Source organism: Schistocerca gregaria, chromosome 5 (assembly GCF_023897955.1).
Source record: "Schistocerca gregaria isolate iqSchGreg1 chromosome 5, iqSchGreg1.2, whole genome shotgun sequence".
Taxonomy (NCBI): Eukaryota; Metazoa; Arthropoda; class Insecta; order Orthoptera; family Acrididae; genus Schistocerca; species Schistocerca gregaria.
The window spans coordinates 173,657,252-173,684,444 of NC_064924.1; the positions used below are offsets into that span (position 1 = coordinate 173,657,252).

Below are 27,193 nucleotides of genomic sequence, written 5' to 3' on the forward strand. Positions count from 1 at the left end.
TATGTCAATAATGATGTTACCTATTTAATGAGGATAGCCTGAGGACTGAGTGTTGCTTCATGCTCAGTAAATCCTAGCATATACTTAATTAACTTTACCAGATTAGTAAACATTTATAGGCATGCATTTTGTGCTGACACGTATGCTTACTTGGAGTTGAAAGCCCTCAAACCATGGGTTCACAGCACATTTCTTTTGGTGCTACAGAATGGAAAAAACACACAGTACAGCGTGGGCAGTTACTAAAAAAGTAATATTTAATAGCCTAGAGAATCATATAAATCACAAGTAAAAAGTAACAGGCTGCTTTCCAGTGCAAGTTACAGTGCAAAACTGGGATGCAGAGTCAAATTGTTCATCCTGCTCTACGGTGGACTAGATTCAGTGACACACACTATGTGATCAAAAGTATCCAGACACATGGCTGAAAATGGTGCCCTCCATTGGTAATGCTGGAATTCAATATGGTGTTGGCCTACCCTTAGCCTTGATGACAGCCTCCACTCTCACAGGTATATGTTCAGTCAGGTGCTGGAAGGTTTCTTGGGGAATGGTAGCCAATTCTTAACAGTGCTGCACTGAGGAGATGAATCAATGTTAGTCTGTGAGACCTGGCATGAAGTCAACATTCCAAAACATCCCAAAGGTTTTCTGTAGAATTCAGGCCAGGACTCTGTGCAGGCCAGTCCATTACAGGGATGTTATTGTTATTGTCATGTGCATTATGAACAGGTGCTTGATCATGTTGAAAGATGCAAATACCATCCCGAATTGCTCTTCAACAGTGGGAAGCAGAAAGGTGCTTAAAACATCTATGTAGGCCTGTGCTGTGATAGTACCATGCAAAACAACAAGGGGTGCAGGCCCTCTTTACAAAAAAACATGACCACACTATAACACCACTGCCTCCGAATTTTACTGTTGGCACTACACACGTTAGCAGATGACATTCACTGGGCATTCGCCACACCCAAACCCTGCCATTGGATCGTCACAGTGTGGACCGTGAATCGTCACTCCACACAACATTTTTTCACTCTTCAGTTGTCCAATGCTTACGCTCCTCACGCCAAGCAAGGCGTTGTTGGGCATTTACTGGCATGATGTGTGGCAGCCACTTGACCATGAAATCCAAGTTTTCTCACCTCCCTCCTAACTGTCATAGTACTTGCAGTGGATCCTGAAGCAGTTTGGAATTACTGTGTGGTGATCTGGATAGAAGCCTGCCTATTACACATTACGATCTTCTTCAATTGTCTGTGGTCTCTTTCAGTCAACAGCCGAGGTCGGCCTGTGCACTTTTGTGCTGTGTGTGTCCCTTCACATTTCCACTTCACTATCACATCAGAAACAGTGTACCCAGGGTTGTTTAGAAGTGTGGAAACCCATGTACAGACATTATGAGACAAGTGATACCCAATCACTGACCACATTCAAAGTCCGTGAGTTCCACGGAGTGCCCCATTCCGCTCGCTCACAATGTCTAATGACTACTGAGGTTGCTGATATAGAGTACCTGGCAGTAGGTGGTAGCACAATGCACCTAATATTAAAAATGTATGTTTCTGGGGGTGTTCGGATACTTTTGATCACATAGTGTATGAAAGGTCCTGAAATCTTTTTGAGCAAAACATCATTCTTATTATGGTGGTGTTACATTGTAATATGAATATTCGTGACCTAAAAATTTAAAAAATGGAAACTCCAGGTCAGAATATCAACAACATTGTTGATCTAAAAATTTGTATTTGAATGCTGAATGTTTGTGTCTGTTTTCATCAAATAAGATATAAAACTCATGAAATTATTAAGTAAGACATTAAAATGCTGCAATAACAAACTATAATGTAAAATAACATGGTTTTCCACCAAGGCATTTATTATTATAATCGTGTTAATTGGTGCAAGTAGATATCCTTATCTTCTCCATTAACATTTTCTTTACAGTTCTTGCACTGATAAGTGGGGTAAAGGGCTGAAGAATAAACTTAAATTTGCAGCAGGAAACTAACATCCGCTCCAACATCCAGTTCTTTAGGCTGCTTTGCACTGAAACAGTTTAAGAGTAAAAGAGAATTATTAGATGCAATGAACAATGGATCTGAGGTACAAAACCATGGCTACAAAGAATAAGAAAACTATAAGCAAGATAAAAGTCACACAAAAGCAAAAATGTAGATACAAGTCTCTTTAACCAAATATTTTCCTCTGGAGTGAAGAGAGAGAAAATAGGAATACAAATACTAGCGAAAACTGAAGAAGCGGAAAACAAATACACGTATATCTGAGAGGAAATCGCACTTGTTCTTCACCGCTGTGAACTGTAAGCAACAGATCATTGTGAGGAGAGCATTAGTAAGTCACTGACAAAAATATTATAGTTTGTAATACGGAAGACAATGAAAGAGGAAATCCCACTGAGGCTAACAAAATTTTCTTTCTCCAGAGAGAGCCAAATATACCACCACTAAGGAAACACAAACAGATAGTAACAATGAATGACTATATGCACTGCCCGAGTATTTTCAACCCTTCTTTTTTTCAAATTCCATTATCTTCATCCATCTATGATCATTTTATCTTCTGCTGCTGCTGCTGCTGGCATCTTAGGTCGAAGGCAAAATTAATACTCTTTTTTAAAAATGGCAATACAATCCACATAAAAATAAAACTCTTTGGTACATAAAAACATACCTTTGAACATGCCATGAATTTGTTACTTGCATTCAATGCCTTTAGATCTAGTGCACCACAAGACACACTGCATGGTGTGACACTCAAAATTCATACGTTCAATAAGACACTGAAGGATCCACACTTTTTAATTTGTTTCCATTAATAATGTGGAAACAGCAACAATGACAGGAGCAGCATCAACTACAAGCACAACAGCAAGAAAAGTAAATACAGTCTTAGTAGTAGCAGCAACAACTGAAATACTTGAATGAGATTTTCACTCTGCAGTGGAGTGTGCGCCGATATGAAACTTCCTGGCAGATTAAAACTGTGTGCCGGACCGAGACTCGAACTCGAGACCTTTGCCTTTCACGGGCAAGTGCTCTACCAAGTGAGCTACCCAAGCACAACTCACACCCCGTCCTCACAGCTTTACTTCTGCCAGTACCTCACAGGAGAGCTTCTGCAAAGTTTGGAAGGTAGGTGGTGAGGTACTGGCAGAAGTAAAGCTGTGAGGACGGGGCATGAGTCGTGCTTTGGTAGCTCACTTGGCAGAGCACTTGCCCGCGAAAGGCGAAGGTCCCGAGTTCGAGTCTCGGTCCGGCACACAGTTTTAATCTGCCAGGAAGTTTCAACTTAAATACTTACTTGCTCAGAACTTGAAATATGTACATACAACTATATTGGCCATGTGAGCGCCATTTCCTCAGCCATGTTTATCCAAGGAAGACTGGGACATGTAGGCCACACCCATTCATTTCAACTACATTTTTAAATATATTCAGTACATGCTACATTTTTGATGACAGAAAAGATCTGTTTTCAACTTCTCAGTCACCACAGGTAGAACCTCATATATGCAGATGGAATCATCGTCGTAAGTTACAGGTGGCCATGAGAGCACACTCATTCACTAACTTTTAATAAGGAACACCAGTTACTGACTTGACAAGTTGTAGTCTTCTTACTGATAGGGATGTATTGCTGTTATTATCATCTCAATGATCACATTTGTGATATAGGATCTGTCAGGATACATTTCAACAACTATATAATATCTCTACAAAATATTTTTTTCTATGCTGAATTCATTCTGATCAATTTATGAAGAACAGCTGTGAAACCATTCTCCTATTATTTGATAAAGCCACTAACTTGTTGAAATTTCCATCAGTATGTGAAATGCACTTCTTGTACCAAATGTCATGTAATTTCTAAACCAGAGTCCCCATCATGGCTTACATTAACATCACATTGGCAATGTACGCATGTCAGCTGTGGGATCACTGCCTTTAAATTCTGTGTTTCAGAGGGTCCAGTTGCCTCCTCCAACTTCCCTTGTATCAATAATATATCTTTCAACTCTATGGAATGCCTAGCTCTGACAAACCAGCAGTTGCAGAAAAGGTTATGTTTGTTCATGCTGGGTTCTGCAGCTGCTGTACATCGTGAAAATAATCAACACAGATATGTTAGTATGTTGTTATCTGAATGTCAGATACAAACTGGGAAGTACACCTTAAATATTAAAGGAAGGAAGATCAGAATTCAACATGCTGTCTATAGTGCATTCAGATGGAGCACAAGCTCAGATTACAAAAGGTTGAGGAATGAAATTGGGAATGTCATTTTCAAAGGAACCATAGTGGCATTTGCATGGAATGATTAAGGGAAATCATGGGAAACTTAAGTCTGGATGGCTGGAAGGAGACTTGAATTGTTGTACTCTTGAATTCAAGGCTTACATATTGTCGATCAAGTGGTTTCCTGGACTCGTCTGCTGCTATATGGTAAACAATGCCACTCAAACAGCACCAGAAGAGGGACTTTCAAACCATTTTCAGGTCATGACATCATACTAGTCACACTTTTGTGATATCTATCTATTTTACATACACCATTCAAGAATGGCCAAAGGCTAAAACATGAAAATTGTGGCATAGTGTGATAATGGGTTTCCATTTCTTTGGGCTACATTATTCTTTTATCTTTTCATCAAAAATCCCCGACAGATTCATGCTGCAGAAGAGAACTTTCGATCCCTAAATAAAAAAATTAAAAAAAATTAAAAAAAAACTGGCTCTCTACAGAAACATGAATGTTTTCAGGTTTTTGTTGGTGTATATTATATAGGAAAAGTTCTAAGGCTTATGGCCAGATCATCATGTCACACACACACAATATTTCCACAACAGAATGAACTGTCATTATTAATGCTGATGGACTGATTTCAGAAAGCTGGAGTGGGTATCATTTATACCTATGGTCTCATGGACAGGTCATCCCACTGGTCTCTTCATAGCACTGGCAGACAGAAAATAGGTGGAAGCAAGACCATGTCTGAATAGCTCAGTTTTGTACTTGAAAGTGTGTAAGCCGCTGAAGTGGCATCAAATAGAAAGACGTACACCAGACGGCCGAACAACTCCAGATGGGGTCTGCCAGCCAATAATACTACGTGATCATTTCATTTCAACAGCTCACTCATTTTATCAATGTATTTCTCACAGTTCAGCTCTAGATACTTTTCAATAGAAGACCAGGTAGGTTTGTCACCACCCTAACAAACAAGGAACTACACAAGAATGCCTGAACAGTCCTAGGGAAGGGCCTCAACTTTGCTTCAGAGCTATGGTACACCAATCCACTGTCTAGTAAACACAGTGGAGCATGTCAGTTCTAGACTACCTTCTGAAGCAGCCTAGGTGGTCAGATGGAGATGTCTCAAGAAAATAGAGGGCACTGTTGCCTAATTTGGGAGTTTATACAGAAACTGTAATACTCTCAGAAGACAAAGGCAACACTACAATATTGCTACCAAAAGATCACTATGTGGAGAAGATGAAACACCTGCTAAATGACCCTGTGAAGAGAAAACTACATCTACATCTACATCTACATGACTACTCTGCAATTCACATTTAAGTGCTTGGCAGAGGGTTCATCGAACCACAATCATACTATCTCTTTACCATACCACTCCCGAACAGCGCGCGGGAAAAACAAACACCTAAACCTTTCTGTTTGAGCTCTGATTTCTCTTATTTTATTTTGATGATCATTCCTACCTATGTAGGTTGGTTGGTTGGTTGGTTTGTGGGGGGTTAAAGGGACCAGACTACTTAGGTCATCGGTCCCTTGTTCCACGACCATAATAATACACGAAGAAAAGTCCAACAAGCAATAAACACATAACGGAGACGACAAGGGACGACACAGTACAAGAAAGACATAGACGAAGACCAGAGAAAAGAGATTAAAAGACACACAGAGTGCGACGGTCATTGGCCGACCATGAAAATAAAACTGGAAAGGCCAACAACCAAGGGACACATTAAAACACCACAAACTAAAACCCCAGGCCAAAAGCCACAGTCGACACTAAAAAAAAAATAAAAAGGGACTCTCATATTGAATGATAAAAACCCCCTGCTCGAATAAAACGGAGAACTAAGTCAGCCATAGTAGAGTCATCGGTTAAAAGAGCAGGGAGTGTATCAGGCAGCGCGAACGTCTGCCTGAGGGCAGTTAAAAGTGGGCAGTCTAGTAAGATGTGTACCACGGTCAGGGCCAATCCGCAGCGACAGAGAGGCGGGTCGTCACGGCACAAGAGATACGCGTGCGTGAGCCGGGTATGTCCTATGCGGAGCCGGCAGAGGACGACAGCGTCCTTGCGAGACCCCCGCATGGAGGAGCGCCACACACTGGTTGTCTCCTTGACTGCCCGAAGTTTGTTGGGAGAGGGCAGGGTGCGCCACTCATCACGCCAAGCAGCAAGGACCTTCTGCCGCAATACGAATCGGACGTCACTCTCTAAAAGACCGATCTCCATGGCCGGGGAACTGACCGCCTGTTTCGCCAGTTCGTCAACCCGCTCGTTACCCGGGATGCCGACGTGACCCGGGGACCAAACAAAGGTGACAGAGCGGCCGCAACGGACGAGAGTATGGAGGGACTCCTGGATGGCCATCACCAGACGGGAACGAGGGAAACACTGGTCAAGAGCTCGTAAACCGCTCGGGGAGTCACTACAGATGACAAAGGACTCACCTGAGCGGGAGCGGAGAAACTCTAGGGCACGATAGATGGCAACCAACTCGGCAGTGTATACACTGGAGCCAGCTGCCAATGACCGTTGCTCACAATAATCCCGTAGAGTGAGAGCGTAACCAGTGTGACCAGAGACCACCGAACCGTCGGTGTAGGCCACCGCCGCGTTCGGAAACTCGGCCAGGATGGAAAGAAAGCGGCGGCGGAGGGCCTCCGGAGGCACTGAGACCTTCGGACCCTGTGCCAAGTCGAGCCGAAGGCACGGTCGGGGCACACTCCACGGGGGCAGACGGAGATTGGCCCGGAAAACAGGCGGCAGAGGAAAAAAGTCAAGGCCACGGAGAAGGTCCCGGAGGCGAACCGCAATGGGACACCCTGACCGGGGCCGCCTGTCTGGAACATGGACGATCGAGCTCGGGAACAGGAGACGGTAGTTTGGATGCCCTGGCATGCTATAAACGTGCGCGGCATAGGCGGCCAGAAGGCGGTCACGCCGGAACCGCAATGGAGGGACACCAGCCTCCACAAGTATGCTGTCGACGGGGCTTGTCCGGAACGCTCCCGTGGCGAGGCGGATCTCGCAGTGGTGTATGGGATCCAGCAATCGCAATGCTGAAGGCGAGGCAGAACCGTACGCCACACACCCATAATCAAGGCGGGACTGGATCAGCGCTTGATATAGGTGGAGGAGGGTGGACCGGTCGGCACCCCACCTGGTGTGGCTTAAGCAACGGAGAGCGTTTAAGTGCCGCCAGCATGTTTGCTTCAGCTGCCTAATATGGGGCAACCAAGTCAACCGGGTATCGAACACCAGTCCCAAGAACCGATGCGTCGCGACCACAGCAAGAGGTTCACCGTCAAGGTAAAGGCGCGGCTCAGGGTGAACCGTGCGACGCCGGCAGAAATGCATAACGCAGGTCTTCGCGGCCGAAAACTGGAAGCCGTGCGCTACAGCCCATGACTGCGCCTTGCGGATGGCACCTTGCAGCTGCCGTTCAGCAGCGGCGATGCCACTGGAGCTGTAATATAGGCAGAAGTCGTCCGCATATAAAGAAGCCGCGACGGACGACCCCACCGCCTCAACGAGCCCATTGATGGCAATTAAAAACAGGGACACACTGAGGACAGACCCCTGTGGGACCCCGTTCTCCTGGACCCGGGAGGAACTATGCGACGCAGCTACTTGCACGCGGAAGGAACGATACGAAAGAAAATTCTGAATAAAAATCGGGAGCGGGCCCCTAAGGCCCCACCCATGAAGTGTGGCCAGAATGTGATGGCGCCAAGTCGTATCGTATGCCTTCCGCATGTCGAAGAAGACGGCAACCAGATGTTGGCGGCGCGCAAAGGCTGTACGGATGGCAGACTCCAGGGAGACCAGATTATCGACGGCAGAGCGGCCTTTACGGAACCCACCCTGATACGGAGCCAGAAGGCCCCGAGACTCGAGGATCCAACTCAACCTCCGGCTCACCATACGTTCCAGCAACTTGCAAGGAACGTTGGGGAGGCTTATGGGGCGATAGCTGTCCACCTCCAGCGGGTTCTTGCCAGGTTTCAATACGGGGAGGACTATGCTTTCCCGCCATTGAGACGGGAAAACACCCTCGACCCAGACGCGATTGAAAAGATCTAGGAGGCGTCGCTGGCAAGGCACTGAGAGGTGTTTCAGCATCTGGCTGTGAATGCGGTCTGGTCCAGGAGCCGTATCAGGGCAAGCAGAAAGTGCGCTCTGGAATTCCCATTCGCTGAAAGGAGCATTGTACGACTCCGCGTGGCGCGTGTGACAGGAAAGCCTCCGACTTTCCAACCGCTCTTTCCGGGAGCGGAAGGCCAACGGGTAGTTCGTTGACGCGGAACACTGAGCAAAATGCTCTGCTAACCGGTCCGCAATCGTGTCGGAGTCGGTGCACACTGCTCCATTCAGCGAAAGCCCAGGGACAGAGACAGGTGGCCGATAGCCTTGGAGTCGCCGAATCTTGGCCCAAACCTGCGATGCAGAGGTACGGACGCCAATGGTGGAAACATAACGTTCCCAGCACTCCTGCTTCCGTTGGCGAATAAGGCGTCGGGCTCGGGCGCGGAACTGTTTAAAAGCAATGAGGGTCTCCAACGACGGGTGCCGCTTATGGCGCTGAAGAGCCCGCCGGCGATCTCGAATCGCCTCTGCGATCTCGGGCGACCACCACGGCACAGTCCTCCGCCGAGGTGACCCGGATGTACAGGGAATCGCAGATGCCGCCGCAGAAACGATGCTGGTGGTGACCGACTGAACCACCGAATCAATCGGATCAGTGGAAGGAGGTGCGATCACTGCGACAGATGTAAATAAGTCCCAATCAGCCTTATTCAGAGCCCATCTGGAGGGGCGTTCAGAAGAGTGACGCTGTGGCAGTGACAGAAAGATGGGGAAATGGTCACTACCACATAAGTCGTCATGGACCCTCCAGTGGATGGATGGTGAAAGTCCGGGGCTGCAAATAGAAAGGTCAATGGCCGAAAACGAGCCATGGACCGCACTAAAGTGGGTCGCCTCTCCCGTGTTTAAAAGGCAGAGGTCAAGCTGTGACAGAAGAGTCTCGACATCTCTGCCCCGGCCAGTAATCGCGGCGCTACCCCACAAGGGGTTATGGGCGTTAAAGTCGCCCAGCAACACAAAGGGAGGCGGCAGTTGTCCTATCAATGCAGCCAACACATGACGAGAGACATCACCATCCGGCGGAAGGTACAAACTGCAGACAGTAATAGGCTGAGGCGTCCACATCCTTACAGCGACAGCCTCTAAGGGTGTATGAAGAGGCACACACTCGCTGTAGATAGAGTTAAGGACGTAGACGCAGACTCCACCAGACACCCTCTCATAAGCTGCCCGGTTCTTATAATAACCCTGATACCCTCGTAGGGCAGGGGTCCGCATTGCCGGAAACCACGTTTCCTGGAGGGCAATGCAGAAGAAAGGGTGACTGCTGACGAGTTGGCGGAGCTCAGCAAGGTGGTGGAAAAAACCGCTGCAGTTCCACTGGAGAATCACTTTGTCCATGGGCGAAATAGGCGTGAAGGGACCGAGGAGGCAGATCACGTCACTGGGTCACCTGCTGTCACCGATCGACGACCAGTACAATCGGCGTCCTTGGCGTCTGAGGGTATGGCGAGATCCAGGTCCTCAGCGGATGCCAGGATCTCCACCTCATCCCCAGACGCAGAGCCTGTATGGAGCGGTGGGGTGGATGCCACCGCGCGTTCCTTGGCCTTAGAGGCCTTCTTCTTCTTCGTCTTCTCTCTCTGCTCCTTGGGCTTTACTGGCTGGGAGGGCTCCACCGAGTCAGTCTCCGGGACGGAGGAGGAGCGGGAAGCCCTGCGACCAGCCGCTGGCCTGCTTTTCAGCCATTGGCTGACGTCACCCTTCCCAGAGGTGGAAACCTGGGAAGGGAGGGACCCGAGGGATCCCTTGCGAGAGAGAGTCGCCGAAGAAGTCGGACGCTTCTCCGGCTTAGAGTTGGGGACTTGTGTCCCCGATGGTTGGGGGGTCGTTGCTCCTGAGGTAGGTGGTGCAGGAGCAACAGATGGGGAAGTGCCCCCCACCATCAAGGGGGCAGGTGTAGTATTCCGGCTCAGAGTGTTCAGTGGAATCGGTGCAGCAGAGGACAAAACTACTGTTTTGGCAGCGGTGGCATAGGAGCTGGTCAGAGCCACAGGATGTAGCCTCTCGTATTTCCGCTTAGCCTCAGTATAGGTCATGCGGTCCAGGGCCTTATATTCCATGATCCTTCGTTCTTTCAGTAGAACCTTGCAGTCTGGCGAGCAAGGGGAATGGTGTTCGCCGCAGTTCACACAGATGGGAGGCGGCGCACATGCAGTATTAGGATGTGAAGGGCGTCCACAATCTCTGCATGTCATGCTGGAAGTACACCGAGATGACATGTGGCCGAACTTCCAGCATTTGAAACACCTCATCGGGGGAGGGATATAGGGCTTCACATCACATCGGTAGACCATCACCTTGACCTTTTCGGGTAGGACGTCACCCTCGAAGGCCAAGATGAAGGCACCGGTGGCTACCTGATTATCCCTCGGACCCCGAAGGACGCGCCGGACGAAGTGAACACCCCGCCGTTCTAAATTGGCGCGTAGCTCGTCGTCTGACTGCAAGAGTAGGTCCCTATGGAATATAATGCCCTGGACCATGTTGAGACTCTTATGGGGTGTGATCGTGACGGAAACATCCCCCAACTTGTCACAAGCGAGTAACCGCCGTGACTGTGCAGAGGATGCCGTTTTGATCAATACTGCCCCAGAGCGCATTTTGGACAAGCCCTCCACCTCCCCAAACTTGTCCTCCAAGTGCTCGACAAAAAACTGAGGCTTGGTCGCCATAAACGATTCCCCATCGACTCGTGTACAGACTAAATAGCGAGGTGAATAAGGTTCGCTGCCAACCGTAGCCTTTCGTTCCTCCCATGGTGTGGCCAGGGAGGGGAACGATTGTGGATCATATGCCTGAGCGTTGTATTGAGGCCGAGAACGCTTAGAGACTGCTGGCGGCTGGCCGCCAGCAAGAGATGATGTACCACGCTTCATCGCGGGTCATCCGCCCTGATGCCACCTACTCCGACCAAGGGCCCTCCCCACGGGCGCCACCCAGCCTCAGCAACGACCACCTGGCGGGATGGCCATTGCCGGGAGTCCCGATGCCCCAAGGAGACAGGCATCTACTCCTTGGCATACGCGGGGAGTTAACGGCGCAGGCATCAGTAGAGCGATCCCTGTGTTGTCAGGGGGCTACAACCGACAGGGTACATGGCGGCCCCACCACAACGGACTGGCTACCGTGCTGGATTTCAGGTGAAATGTAGCCCATGATCGTCATTGGCGCATAAAGCGACACAGCAGAGCAGACTGCAAAAACCGCACCCAAGAACAAAGCCATGCCCTAGAGATGGTGAGTGGGCGGGACAGCTATGCGACGACGACCAACCAAGCTAGAGATGGTAATGAGCGATGGACACATTGCACCTTGTAAGGCGCCCTTCCCCAATCAGCTCGCTCTTCGGAAGAATTTAGAAGATGGAGGTCAAACCTGGTAGGGGACCATCACATAAGGCCGAAACGTTTGAGACTCCTTTTAGTCGCCTCTTACGACAGGCAGGAATACCGTGGGCCTATTCTTACCCCCGAACCCACAGGGGGCTATGTAGGTTGGGCTAAACAAAATATTTTCGCATTCGAAAGGGAAAGTTGGTGACTGAAATTTCGTAAATAGATCTCGCTGCAACGAGAAATGTCTTTGCTTTAATGACTTCCATCCCAACTCGCGTATCATATCTGCCACACTCTCTCCCCCCTATTACGTCTATTACGTGATAATACAAAATGAGCTGCCTTTTTTGCACCCTTTCGATGTCCTCCGTCAATCCCACCTGTTAAGGATGCCACACTGTGCAGCAATATTCCAACAGAGGACGAACGAGTGTAGTGTAAGCTGTCTCTTTAGTGGACTAGATGGTAAATTACAGCATCATCTGTGAACAACCTAGGAGAACTGCTCAGATTGTCACCCAGGTCATTTATATACATCAGGAACAGCAGAGGTCCCAGGACGCTTCCCTGGGGAACACCTGGTATCATTTCAGTTTTACTCTATGATTTGCCGTCTATTACTACGAACTGCGATCTTCCTGACAGGAAATCACTAATCCAGTCGCACAACTGAGACGATACCCCATAGGCCCACAGCTTGATTAGAAGTCGCTTGTGAGGAACGGTGTCAAAAGCTTTCCGGAAATCTAGAAATATGGAATCAACCTGAGATCCCCTGTCGATAGCGGCCATTACTTCGTGTGAATAGAGAGCTGGCTGCGTTGCACAAGAACGATGTTTTCAGAAACCATGCTGATTGCGTATCAATAGATCGTTCCCTTCGAGGTGATTCACAATGTTTGAATACAGTATATGATCCAAGACCCTACTGCAAACTGACGTCAATGATATAGGTCTGTAGTTCGATGGATTACTCCTACTACCCTTCTTAAACACTGGTGCAACCTGTGCAATTTTCCAATCTGTAGGTACAGATCTATCGGTGAGCGAGTGGTTGTATATGATTGCTAAGTAGGGAGCTATTGTATCAGCGTAATCTGAAAGGAACCTAATCGGCATACAACCTGGACCTGAAGACTTGCTCGTATCAAGCAATTTGAGTTGCTTCACAACCCCTAAGGTATCTACTTCTGAGAAACTCATGCTAGCAGCTGTTCGTGTTTCAAATTCTGGAATATTCCATTTGTCTTCCCTGGTGAAGGACTTTTGGAAAACTGCATTCAATAACTCCGCTTTAGCGGCACTATGGAAAGATATGAATGACAAATGTCCATGAGAATACTGAGTTTTCTCCAAGAATTGGAATTCCTAAAGATGTCACTTAGAAATCACATATGCAAGTGTAGCCAAGGTTATATGGATATCGTAGAATTAATAAGGAAGCTATACCTCTTTCCCCTATTGTCAGCAACATTGGAGACCCAACATACAGGACTTTGTACAATGGCTCAATCATTTCAGTATTCATCACACTGATATTCTTACCAGCTTTGACATTGTATACTTTGCATGGGAGCTTCTAGAAAAGTCCCTAAAGCTGCTTGATAAGAAATTGGATGATGGACCTATTAGGCATGGCCTTACCTCTACCTATTGTCTGTTAGAGACTACTGTGTAGAGGCCAATGGGAAGCCACTGACAGATCAAGAATCTGCAAATTGGAAGTCAACTTGCTCCTTTCCTTACTTAAGTGACACATTTGTTATTTGGCCACATGAGAAAGTCAAACTAGAAGATTTCCTGCACCTAAATTCAATACAACCCAACATTGCTTTCTTAATGGCAATGGAAGGGAAACTGCCATTTCTGGATATGTTGGTTAGGAGGAAAGCGGATAGCACACTGTGACTTAGTGTTTACCACAAACCCACTCATACAGACACACAGATGGTCCAACAACATTAATGTGACTAACACCTATGTTCAACATCAACACACAATAATCACTCACAGATGGCAGGTGGAAGCACTAGCAGTGGAGGGTATATAAAGCAAGTCGATGGATGTGGAAAACAGTATGGACATTGTATTGTGGAAATGGAGAGGTTTATTTGATGTCCAAAGGTGTATGAGCATTGGCTTTTGGATAAGTGTGGAAGTATTTTCAAAACAGTTAAGTTTGTCAACTGCTCATGTGCCACTGTGGTTAAAGTATACCGTGCATGGCAAAATGGCGCTATAAAAAAAACTGGTACCAGGCAACTATGACGCACTATCGCACTATGGGCCACAGAAGACAGGGTGTGCAGAGATGTGTATGGGTGAATAGACGTATAACTCTTGAGCAAATGACCATCCACATGACTAAAGGGGATATCAGCAGTCTCTCCTCAATGACCGTTCGCAAACATTGCTACATATGGGGCTCGTACAACATGTGCCTGGTTCAGGGGTCCGTGCTGACTGTTGTTAATTGAAGGCAATGGACGGTTGGAATTCGCACACCAGTACTGCAACTGAACATTAAATGAGTGGTGACAGGTGGTCTTTTCAGATGAACCATATTTTATGCTCCACTGGACTGAAAGCAAACACCCTGCAATGATTGCTGGAAGAATCCGGGCCAAAGGAGGAAGTTTTATGATCCGGGGAATGTTTTCATGGCATTCCCTGGTTGACCTCAACATTCTAGAAGACACAATGGACCAACAAAAGTAAGAATCTATCCTCGGCGACCATTCCACCCCTCCATGCAGTACATCTTTCCTTCTCATCCTGTGTGATAAGTCTCCGACTCGCAGTTCTGGGTGACATTCCTGAAATCCACCCCTTTTCCTAGACCTTTCCAGTCCATTTCCTACCCCTCTTCCTTCCCCTTCAACCCCTCTGCCTAAAGAAGGAACCACCGGCTCCAAAAGCTTGCTTACAACTGCCTTTTGTGTGTATGTGTGTATTCTGCTGCCGCTTGGTTAGTAGATTTTTTATAGATCCAATTAAATTATTTTGTCAAAAATTGATTGTTTTCATTGTTGTTTTTGCAGAGCATGTCATCTACCAGTAGGACAATGCAACGTGTCACACAGCTCACAGTGTGTGTGTGTGTGTGTGTGTGTGCATGGTACGAAAAACATCAGGATCAGTTTACGATACTCCCCTGGCTGCCAACCTCCCAGTTTTAAAGCCAATTAACAATCTGAGGGACCACCTCAATCAGACTTTTCGTATCATGGGCAACCAAGAAATCTATTGCAGCTCGCCACAGCGCTGGAATCGGCATGGCTCTGTAACCCTTTCAGTACCTTCCAGAATCCCACTGGCTCTCTTCCTGCACTTCTTGCAGTGGTCTGCACTGCAAAAAATGGTTATTCAGGCTTTTGACAGATGGCCACAACAGTATAATTGGGCAGTGTATCTGCATGCTGAGAGTCACTACTATCCAGCATACAGAAGCAGTGTTCTCAAGACATAGGTACATAAATCTCATACAAAGGCAGGCAGTAACAATTTAGCAATTGAAATAGAACATCTAAAACTGATTTCTGCAGTAATCATACATGAGTAACAAATTTGTGACAGCCTCTGACCTATACTCATGGACAGTGGGGATAACAGAAGCCATTAGTGACCATTTTCCTTCCACATTCTTGCACCGAGTCCAGCAGAATAGGTTGTATTATGGAAAAGCATAATACCTGTATTATATAAAGGATAGATTGCTACTCACCATAAAGACACTGAGTTGCAGACAGGCATAACAAAGTGCCTGTCAGCAACTCAATATGTCACCTTTAAAGGGACCATCAATCTATCCTCTTCATAATATTGTTGATACTCCAACCTCGACTTTCTATAGTTTGGAAGAGCATAAATGCTATGCATACTACACCTGCCAGCCCAGATTAAATACCTACAGGGTAGCATAAAAGACAATTGCATTCTCTGTGAGTTGATAGTGTACCAAATTCCTTGCCAGTGTTATTCATCATACATAAGCTGAACAGTCAGAACCTTGAAAGAACACAGCACTGAACACCAATGGCACACACACTTACGACAACTGGGCAAGTCATCAGTTGCGGGACTCCACCAATTTCAACTGGATCGTACTGACACAAATCTCCGACTTCTAGGGTCCCTTATAACAGAACTAACTGAAATTAAAATAAAGGCAAACCTTTTTAACCTTGGCTCACGGTACCACCTCAGTAAATCCTGAGATCCTGACCCCAATCTGCATAAGTAACAGTGGGAAACTACACAACAAAACAAGAATAGAAAAACAAATCGTCAAACAATGAGAGGGGCAAATTACATTGGCAATGTTGGACATAACAGCAAACAAAGCATGACACTGAGACACAGAGAAAGTATGAAATGCTTGACTGACGATGGAACCTATACGTACAAAGAGCAGCTGCTTGAGCTAATGACATCAGTCCATCAGTACCCTTGATATAATGGCCACGAAGATGACTATGCAATATTAAAGATTTTGCTAACATGTACTAATGGGCTTCCTATGCATTGCATTGGGCTCAGAAATGATCCTCTTTGAAGTTTTTTTAATTTAGGCTTTTACATATTGCATCAAATGGAAAGGCAAAAGGTGTTGTGTCTCAGAAAAGATAAAATGTCCACATGGAATGTTAGGTCACTAAACAAAATAGAACACAAATAACAAAACCACATGGACACATTTAGATTAACCTCTATAAGTAAGCATACCAGGAAAAGCAGAAGAAGCTGGTAATTAAGATTGTGACACATTGCATCACAACCACCACCTCACAAGGTAATTGACATATGAAGTAGATGATAGAAAATATGAAGGAGTTGAGCTTGTATCAAATAATGTGCACCACATACAAAAGTGCATGCTTGAACTGAATGCTGGGCAATTCTATCCCTTTGTTCCAAAGGGGTGGCTGCCTCAACAGACTGCCATCTGCTGACCAATGTACTTTGAGCTTTCTTATTGCTATCTCCATTTTAAATTGTCACCATCACAGTAACATCGTCTGCTCTGCTACAGTTTTACCCCTTTTTGGTATTACAAGACTTCCTTCAGGCAGTATATGGTCAGATATCTGTTGCTTTGGTTGATCCCATATTTGTGCAGATATTCATTTTTTGGTACTCTAGTAAGAAAATTTTGATTTTGAAAGCTAATCTTTGTCAGTTTTTATATTGTTCTATCATAACCGGTTAGTACAATTGTTGGCAGACTCACTAGCTGAAGCTTACAAGTTATTAAAGCTTTGGCTGTATTTCCTGTACCACACACTCGCCATTCGCAATGGAGCATCCATCACTACAGCTGTTCCACCCCTCCACAACACTATCTGCAAAGGTACAGGTCAAATTATCTTGTGCGCATTCTAAATGCAGAGAAAATTCATTTACGCTGTAGCTACAACCAAGAGCAAGGTACAACCATGAGCCACATCATGTGTGATATGCATTTTGGCACATAGTCTTGAATGATGACACACACACACACACACACACACACACACACACACACACACACACACACAAGTTACAATGTGCCCTAATGATAATACTTACGGACTAAATAATTTTGCTCCACATAATCCCTTAAGAACAGCTTTATTGCCTTCCACATGCAAAATACACCCCTCTCTCATTCCTAGGACAGGTGGCATTCCAGAAATTTCATGATACTGTCTGATTCGCTCCTCACGTGTCTCCTACAGAACAGCCAACCACAATGGAAATTAGAAGCATCAAAGAAAACTACCTGTTTCATGGCTAATTTTAAGAGTAAAATACAATACTTAAACATATGGAAACGACAATTTAACATTAACACAGTTAAATGACAAGTGCTGAATGTAAATATATGGTCAGAAAGACATTAGTGATAGACCAACACTTTAGTTCTGCCTACATTATTTCTAGGTATGCTTACTGAAATGCACAAGATGTGTGAAGCATATAATTACTATTATGACCTAAAGCACAAACAAAAAACTTGGGGGGGGGGGGGGGGGGATGAAGAACAAAAAAGGAGAGGAGTGAGGAAGGGGAAACACACTTGTGGATGTTGGCAGAGAGTGTACACAGAGAGGGTGGGAGAGGGAAATGGGTAGGACGTTGCAAGGGTTCAGTTAGTTTATAAATTACTTTGTCACTGGTATTCAGCTCCAATAAGTCTGTGAACCGCCGAATCATTAATAAAGCTGCTTCTTTTATATTCAAAATGTGTGCAAGATTTCACCTTCAATCAATGAAATGATTTATTTTCAAAAACTTTGGGAATAAAACATCTGGGAAACCTCATACCTTCACAATGTGATTAGGGTAGAGGGTGTGGAAAATGTTGGGTGGAAGGTGTGGGGACTGTAAGTTATCATAGGTTGAGGTTGGAATAATTAAGTGAGTGGAAAATGTGCCGAAAGGCATCCCATCTGTGCAGTTAAGAAAAGCTGGTGGTGGAGGGGAGGATCCACTTGGCTAAGGTAGTGAAGCAGCCATTAGAATCGAGCATGTTATGTTCAGCTGCATGTTGTGCCACAGGGTGCTCTACTTTGCTCTTGGCCACAGTGTGATGGTGCGTATTCATCTTGGTGGACAGATGGCTGGTAATGATAAAGATTCAAAAAATTGGGCAATTGTTGCAGCAGAACTGGTATATAATACGGCAGCTTTCACATGTGGCCCAGCCTCCGATAGTGTAGGTTAAGCTCACGACAGGACTGGAATAGGAAGTGGGGGGAGGGGGTGGTGATGGATTGGACAGGTCTTGCACCTGCGTTTTGCACAGGGATATGATATCTGTGGCAAGGGGTTGGAATTGGGAGTAGCATAGGGATAGACTAATATGTAGTTGGAGCTGGGTGGGCAACGGAACACCACTTGAGGATGGGTGGAAAGATCTCGTGTAGGATGCTCCTCATTTCAGGACATGATGCTAGGTAATCAAACCCCTGACAAAGGATGAGGTGCAGCTGCGAGAGATGGCAGTCAGTCGTGTGTGTGTGTGTGTGTGTGTGTGTGTGTGTGTGTGTGTGTGTGTGAGAGAGAGAGAGAGAGAGAGAGAGAGAGAGAGAGAGAGAGAGAGAGAGAGAGAGAGAGAGAGAGAGAGAGGTGCTTGCTTGTGTGAATAAATGTGTGTGGTATTTCTTTTCTGATGAAGGCTTTGGCTGCAAGTTAATGTGTTTTTGTTGTGCCTGTCTGCAACTCAACTGGTCATCTTTGTGATGAGTAGCAATCTATCTTTTCCTTACATTGGTGATATTCCAACCTGAAGTTTCCATTATTTGATTTTGAAAAGTTGATTAGACAAGTCAGCCATGAGAAACCTATCAGATCTGCTGGTAATGATATGCCAAAATCCTCTGATTAAATGAACACAGAGATAGGTGAATCTAGAGATAACCTTAAGGGTAGTATTCTAAAGTATTGTGTAGCATGAACAGTCAAGAAAGGCAGGAAGATATTTCTGCTTAGCACAAGTGGTAAGGAAATTATAACAAATTAGCTGAGCAGTCAACAACCAACATTCAGATTGGGTGAGGAGAGATGCATGATACATGATCTATGACAGAAATTAACAAATGTCGTAGGCCACATGCTAGATACTTTTGTGACTAGAAGATCGTGATGGTGGGAAGGACCTGTCATGCTTCAACAGCACTATTATAAAATTACTACTATAGCGGAGAGAATGGCATAGCTGATCCTAATGACACCAAACCCTTGCTGACAAACAAAAGCTGAACAAAATGGAGATCAGCATTTGGATAGTTATGCATGAAGCATTTAATAAAATTGAAAGCAAGATCATATCTTCAGATTTAAAACAAATTCCTGTAAAGTTTTGGTACTACATAAAACCAGTCAATATATATAAAGTCACCTGTCCAGATAGTCAATGATCACGGTGACACCAAAGCAGAATCTTTTGTCTAAAATATTTTTTTCACTGACAGAGATCATAAAATAGTTCCTCCTCTGACTAGTTTCACAGATGTGAAGATGCCAGACTTAGAAGTAAGTGACCGTAGAACTGAAAAACAATTGAAGATATAAGGTAAAGCAATGGGACTTTATGTGGAAACTGTTCGATTCTATACAAATATGTAGAATAACTAGACCCCTCTTTTAATAACTGCTTACTGCAGACAAAGTAAGTATTGTTAAAAATATTTGCAGAGTATTTTCAAGTACAGAGAGATGAAAAGTGTGATTTTAAGGAACACTAAAATCAAGTGCTATGAAAGCTAGCAAAAGTAATGCACAAGCTCACAAAAATGTGAGTTTTCATATCCAAGGTACTGATAATGACAATGTAGGACTGTGACAGTTTCCTCTACAGTCAGCTTTATAATGAAAGTATAGGGCCAAGAATTCTGCTTTGACTGCTACAGAGCCTCTGAATGGCATGGGCAGAGTGGATCACTTCACTGGGGGCACTGTATGCGAAGCTCAGGGTGCACCTGATTTACATCACCTAAAATACCATGTGGCTACCTCAGGGTTAAAAACAAGGTGACAGAATGGGCCCAGACTATAAATGAATCATAAAGTCACAGCAAAATCCAACTCACACACTGCTTGGTAGAAGAAATACAGTCATTTGTGAAGTTTATTCCTTCAACCTAAATTACCCAGAAAGGTTCAGAATACACCATGTTAATCCCAGTTTGGGGAGGGGGGGGGGGTGAATTTCCTGACAAGATGTGGCTCTTCTTACTCTTTGTATCTAAAGAGAATATACCTCATTCACAGAGGTACCTGGGCATCAGTCAAGGTACATCGCTTATTAGCAATGCAAATCATGGGATGCCCATTAATCTTCCATATTATTTAGTATATTTATGAAGGCGCTGTACATATGTCATCTACTACCACAACAGAGAAATGGTTCTGTTCTGTTTTAGGGCGGAAAAACAAATATGGTCATACGTGCCCATGTCAGAACTGTAGAACACGAAGACAAAGAGAGAGGTCAAAAATGAGTACACATTAATCTCAATCAATGGAACAGGAGACAGGCAAAAACAGGGACGTGAAGAAATGAGTATAAAATATGCCATAGAGAAATTGAGGTCCTGAACTAAAAATTAAATGGCCTTCACCACACTGCTAAGATGAATAAAAAGTAAAACATGGCCAACAGCCCATGTGTCATTCATTAAAACGGCGATAACTCAGACAGAAAACATAAACGAGAACATAAATGGTTAAAAACTGGACAGTCCATCAGGAAATGGCAGACCGTCAAAGGTTGAGTGCAATGAGTACAATGTGATGAGGGAGCACCACTTAAATGGTGATGGCTAAAAAGACAGTGTCCAATAAGCAAACCTAGCTAAAATGATCTCCTCACAGTGAGAGGACTGAGAGGAGGTTGTCCAAGCCGCTGGGAGAGGATTAATAATCGGACTTGTTCCATGAAGAGAGGACCAGTGGTGATGCGAAAGTGACTCCACTTGCTGACAGACAGCAACATAAAGATCATCAGAGGGAATGTAAGAACTAGTGGATTGAGGTATGAGGACTGCAGCCTTGGCAGCAGTGGTAGTGGCCTCATTTTCTCTCAGACTGACATGACCAGGAACCCACGTAAACATCACAGTGGCTCCATCAATAGAGAAGAAGTGACAGTTTCCCTGGACCCATCGCACTGAGGGATGGATGGTGTACAGCACACAAAGGCTTTGAAGGAAACCAAGAGAATCTTAGCAGATCACGCAATTGAAAAGCCTGTGTCACCGGATGTACTGCATAGACTGATACAGAGCGAGAAACTCTGCTGTAAATACTGAGCAGTGCTACAGAAGCCCAATGACAAAGGCACACCTGACACCATGGTCAGTCCGAAAGCCATCAGTGTGCACATAGGTACCAGTGCAAAATTCCGTGCTAAGGTCATGAAACTGAAGGCGATAGAGTGAGGTTGGAGTAGTGTCCTTAGGAATCAAATGGTGGCGAAGGTGATTACGAGCTGCCATATGAAGTCAAGGTGGTGAAGGGTTCACACCCACTGGGAAAGTTGCAGACAGCATGAAGTTAAGCAGCCAGAGCAAGAGCCGAATGCGTACTCCAGGATGTAACTCTGAAGAGGGATGCGCCCCATACTGGCGTCAAAGGAGTCACTGAAGAAGGCGGCATAGGACGGGTGGCCACACACGGCAGGCAAATGGCGTGCATTTCTGCTGAGAAAAAAGTCATGGCGATAGGAAAACTGTAGTCTGCCAGTGTCTGTATACAGACTCTCAGGTGTGCTGATATAAAGGGTGCCAACGACCAAACAGGTGCCTCGATGGTGGATAGTACTGAGACAGCGTAAGAGGGATGGAACTGCACAGCATAAATGAAACATCCACAGTCTAATTTCAAATGGACAAGGGGCCGGTGCAAATGGAGGAGGGTGGTTTGATCTACTCCCCAGGAAGTGTCACTGAGGACATGTAGGACACTGAGGGACCACATACAGTGGGCTGCCAGATAAGACACATGTGAGGACCCTGAAAGGTTCCTAACAAGCATTAACCCCAGGAATTTCGAAGTTTCAATGAACAGAGGAGCAACAGGCCGAAGATATAAAGATGGTGGAAGAAACCAACTGCGCCACTAGAAATTCATACAACCAGTTTTGTCAGTGGAAAAATGAAAGCCATTGTCGATGCTCCATGAGGAAAGACGATCAAGACATCGCTGAAGTTGCCTCTCAATGAGCCAGACAAGTCCTTGGAGAATTGCAATAGACGGCAAAATCATCAACAAAAAGGGAGTCGGAGATGTCCGGCAGGAGACAGGCCATTATAGGGTTAATAGCGATAGCAAAGAGGATGACGTCCAGGACGGAACCCTGGGGCACACCATTTTCCTGGATAAAGGTGTCGTACAAGGCAGAACCCACACGTACCTTGAAAACTCAGTCTTTTAAAAATTCCTGAAGGAAACGGGGCATACAGACACGGAAGCCCTACATGTATACAGTATGGAGGATACCAATCCTCCTGCAGGTGTTGTAGGTTTTCTCCAAATAAAAAACACGATCACAGTCTGGGATTTCCACAGAAAACCATTCATGACATGGGTGGACAAAGTGATGAGATGGTCAACTGCAGAAAAGCGCGCTCAAAATCTACTCTGTGCAGTGGTTAGTAAATTTGCTAGACTCAAGCCACCATACCAGCTGGGTGTGAATCATACTTTCCATCGTATTGCAAACACAGCTGGTGAGAGAAATGGGGCAGTAGCTAGAAGGAAGCCGTTTGTCCTTACTGGGCTTAGGTATGGGTATGGTAGTGGGTTCACGCCAGTGTCTGGGAATCGTGCCCTCGGCCCTGATGTGGTTATATGTCTGAAGCAGAAAGTGCTTGCCCACAAGAGAAAGGTGCTGCAAGTTCTGAATGTGAACATCATTTAGGCCTGGGGTGGAGGATCAGGATGAAGTGAGAGCTTGATCTAGCTTCCTCATAGTGAAGGCAGCACTGCAGCACTCACGAATCTAAAAGGAGAAGGGTATGGGCTGAGCCTCCTCTGCTTGTTTCCAATGGAGGAAGGCATGGTGATACTGCACACAGACTCTCAGCTGGACTGGTGTAAAAGGCACCAGTTACCAAAGAGATGCCTCGATGTTGGCTAGTATTGAGACGGCATAAGAAGGATGGAACTGCAGATGCATATACGAAACATCCATAGTCTACTTTTGAATGAACAAGGGCCCAGTGCAAACGGAGGAGGGTGGTACAATCTGCTCCCCAGGAAGTTTCACTGAGGACACTGAGGGACCGCATACAGTGGGCTGCCAGGAAAGACATGTGGGAGGACCAAGAAAGTTTCTTATTGAGCATGAGCCCCATGAATTTCGTAGTTTCAACGAATGGAAGGCAACAGGCCTAAGATGTAAAGATGGTGGAAGAAACCAACTGTGCCATTAGAAATTCATACAACCAGTTTTGTCAGTAGAGGAATGAAAGCAAGGGTTCTGAAATCTCTGCAAAATGGTGGCTCAAGATGTCAGAGATAGCAACAGGGTCCCCTATGACATGATGAGCTACTGTCAGGCCAGAAATTGGGGAAAGAGTCGTTGGTCCCAAAGCTCTTGGGCCCAAAGAGCCGTTGGAGGTTGGCCCACATGACGGAAGGGGGAGTGGAACGGTTAAAAGAACTATTGAATGAAATTCAGCTAGCTTTTCTGCTAGCCTGGAGTACACGAAGACAATGTGCACACAAATGCTAATAATGAATGCAGTTTGCCATCATAGAATGACGGTTAAAAATGCAGAGAACACGTCTCCACACGTGAATTGCGTTGCGGCATGCCTCCGTCGACCAAGGGACCGAGACATGGCATGGTAAAGGGGAAGCACAAGGAATTTAATGTTCTGCGGAGGTGAGGATAGCATTTGTAAGATATTCTACCTAGTCATCACAACTGGGGAAATGTTCACTGAAGATGGCCAGGGAGGAGTGAAGCCTCCAGTCAGCCTTAGTAATCTGCCATTTGGGTGTGCACACTGGTGGGGTAGAAGTCAGCAAATGGATAGCAGACAGGAAATGTACACTCAAGTATGTGTCAGAGAGAACGGACCACAAGAGATGATGAGCAAGTTGGGCAGTGAAGGAGGATAGGTCCAAATCGCAATAAGTGTGTGTGGAGTCTGAAAGGAACGTGCGTGCTCCCTTGTTAAGACAGAGGAGGTTACGTTGATTGAGAAGGTCAGCCATAAGAGCATCTCTCCAACAGGTTCTGGGAGAACCCCAAATGCAATGGTGCACATTAAAGTCACCGAGCAGCAGAATGGGGTGAGGTAGCTGCCCAATACGCTGGAGGAAATCTGCCCTGGTGACACAATGATGGAGGGATGTAAATGATGCAAAGGGAAAATGTCAAGTGAGAAAGGAGAAGGCAAACTGCAACAGCTCGAAAGTGGGTAGTCATGGAGACGGGTTGACTATGACTGTCATCCCGTACGAGCACCATGAGTCCCCTATGAGATGGAAAGCCGTCCATGAGGGAAAAATCAATACAGACTGGGAAGAAATGTGAGAGCTCAAAACCGTCATGAGGACACATTTTAGCTTCCTGTAGGCAGAGAACAAGTAGACACTGTGATTCTGAGAGTAGCCATAAATTCTCTTTGTTTGATTGAAGGCCTGGAACATTCCATTGAAGGAGAGTCATGACGAAGAAAGCGGAGGAGGAAGAAAAGTGAAGGGGTGTCACCTCAGTGGTTGCCAAGTGCCAGCCTTCAAAGATTCACTGCTACAGGGGGCAGTGGCTGGAGGATACTGCTCCACGAGATCTACAGAGGTGTCGGCTTTCTCCCTCTGTTGAGCTACGGAGTCCAGGACAGAAAAATGGTTGGCTGTGCACACCGGTGACACAGAGGTTGACCAGGCGACACCATTGAAGAGAATCTCTGGGTCAGCAAAGGGGAGACCATTTACCTTTGTTTCACTTCTTGGAGCCTTTTAGGTTGGCAGAGGAAGACTCAGAAGTTCGTTGGCTGGAGGGACATAGGAAGTCTTTGTGGGAGTATTCCTTCCATCCTTTCTAGCCTGCCGGTGGTGTAGCAGGTGACTTCGCCTTGGGAGGTGAATGGTTGGTGGCTTGTTGCATAGCTGGACAAAGAGATAGTGATGCTACTATGACACTGCGTGATTTCACAACCACAGTGCTGAATTTGAGGTTGCATGTCTGCATGGCCATGTCCTTCAAGGAGCGAGATGTAAGAAGAACAGTACTGTAAGTGCCAGATGGTAGAATGCAGGGTTTGCAACTAGCCAATAACTTGCGAGCAACCAGGTAAGGCCCATTTTCCTTTACTCAGATCTCCTGGACAGCTCACTCATTGAGATACACGGGACAATCTTGAGAGGACATGGCATGGTCACCATTACAGTTGATACATCGGGGAGGAGGAGGAGGACAGTTGCCCTTGTGGGCATCCCTATCACAGGTTACACATTTGCTGGGCATCGGCAAGTCGCTTGAGTGTGGTTGAAGCAGTGACATTTGTAGCAGCGCAGTGGGTTCAGAATGTACAGTCGGACTGTGATAACTTCATAGCCTCCTTTGATCTTGGACAGAGCTTTACTCAATCAAAGGTGAGAAAAAGAGTGCATGTGGACACTACGGATGCATCTACGTTTTTCAGCACCCAATGGACGGCAATGACATCCTGATCAGAGAGGTAAGATTGGATTTCTGACTCAGTCAGACCATTGAGCAGCCTAGTGTAAATGACACCACGGGAAGAATTCAAAGTTCTTTGGGTCTCAACAAGAATAGGATACCCAAGGAGAAGTGACATGGCAAGCAGTCATTGTGCTTGAGAATCAGAAGTAGTCTCCAAAAGCAAAGTGCCATTACGTAAATTAGAGAGGGATTTCACAGGGCTGGCAATTGCATCAACAACTTTCTGAACAACAAATGAATTTACTGTTGCAGAGGGGTTGACCGTCTTCAGCATGTGAAACCACGTGGAACTGTGGTGCAGCTTGGAGGTTCTTTGAATCTGGAACTTCATTCAGTTTTCCTTTGCTAGATGTTGACTGCAAAGATGATTATTGGCTCATTGTGAGAAAATCCCCCACAATTACCAGCATCTCTGATGGTGCGCTCCTTCCAACTGGTGGCCTACCGTCAGGCGGGGCCTCACAAATCTCCCAACACCTCACAGAGGGACCAATTGGCAATTTGGAAAGGTAGCAGATCAAGCAATCATCCCTCCATGGGCCTGGCCTGTACCAGGGGTACATGGGAACCCAACCTGTTGACCCAGGGTTGGGAATTACACATTATCCAGTCACCTATTACATGTTGGCCTTCAGGAGCACACGGGGAGGAAGAAGGAAAAAGGAGCATCAAATGCCAAAGTGGAGGAAGGACAAAAGAAGATGAATGAAGAAAAGAAAACAGAAATGATAAACAGTGGTGAGACTGTTCTTTTGTCAGCTCCTGAAAATGTGGAACATTTCCAAAAATGCCATATACATGTACCCCAAGGGAGGTAGAAAATGAATAGCAAGAGGATAGACATGCAGCACAGAATGGGAAAGAGACTGCAAAGGCTGGGGACCCTGGTAGCTAAGCACAAACCCGCCTAGGAGGCAGAAATGGTTCTGATGAACCTTGAGACATGTGTCTATACACTTTTCTTTTAGTTATCAAAACTCCTCATAAGCTGTTTATATGGAATTATCATGTGAATATTGAAATTTTTCCATCATACTGAATACTCAATGATGATTCAGAAGTGGAACCATTTATTATTCACTGTGACATGCAATATTCCATCTGGGCATCTGACATACATCTTGAGGTGAGCCGTCAAAGACACATCAGCTACTGATGTCGCACGATTTATTAGCACATGTGTGTCACAGTTGTAATTGCAAGACCAACTACACTGCCAGCAAGGAGCATCATTGTTGGTGGAAGTGC

General features: G+C 45.8%; 1 protein-coding gene across 6 annotated transcripts in view; it reads right to left on the minus strand.

Annotated features, from left to right (window-relative positions):
- Positions 1–234: 234 nt before the first annotated feature.
- Positions 235–27,193, minus strand: part of LOC126271998 (alpha-aspartyl dipeptidase) — a 51,054-nt gene continuing 24,095 nt past the window's right edge. For all 6 annotated transcript variants that reach the window (XM_049974481.1, XM_049974484.1, XM_049974485.1 and 3 more), the window contains 2 exons: positions 17,332–17,474; positions 235–2,049 (listed from right to left, as the gene is read on the minus strand). In XM_049974481.1, the coding sequence (XP_049830438.1) occupies positions 1,989–2,049; positions 17,332–17,474 (204 nt within the window). In that variant the 3' untranslated portion in view covers positions 235–1,988. The remainder of the gene's footprint in view (positions 2,050–17,331; positions 17,475–27,193) is intronic.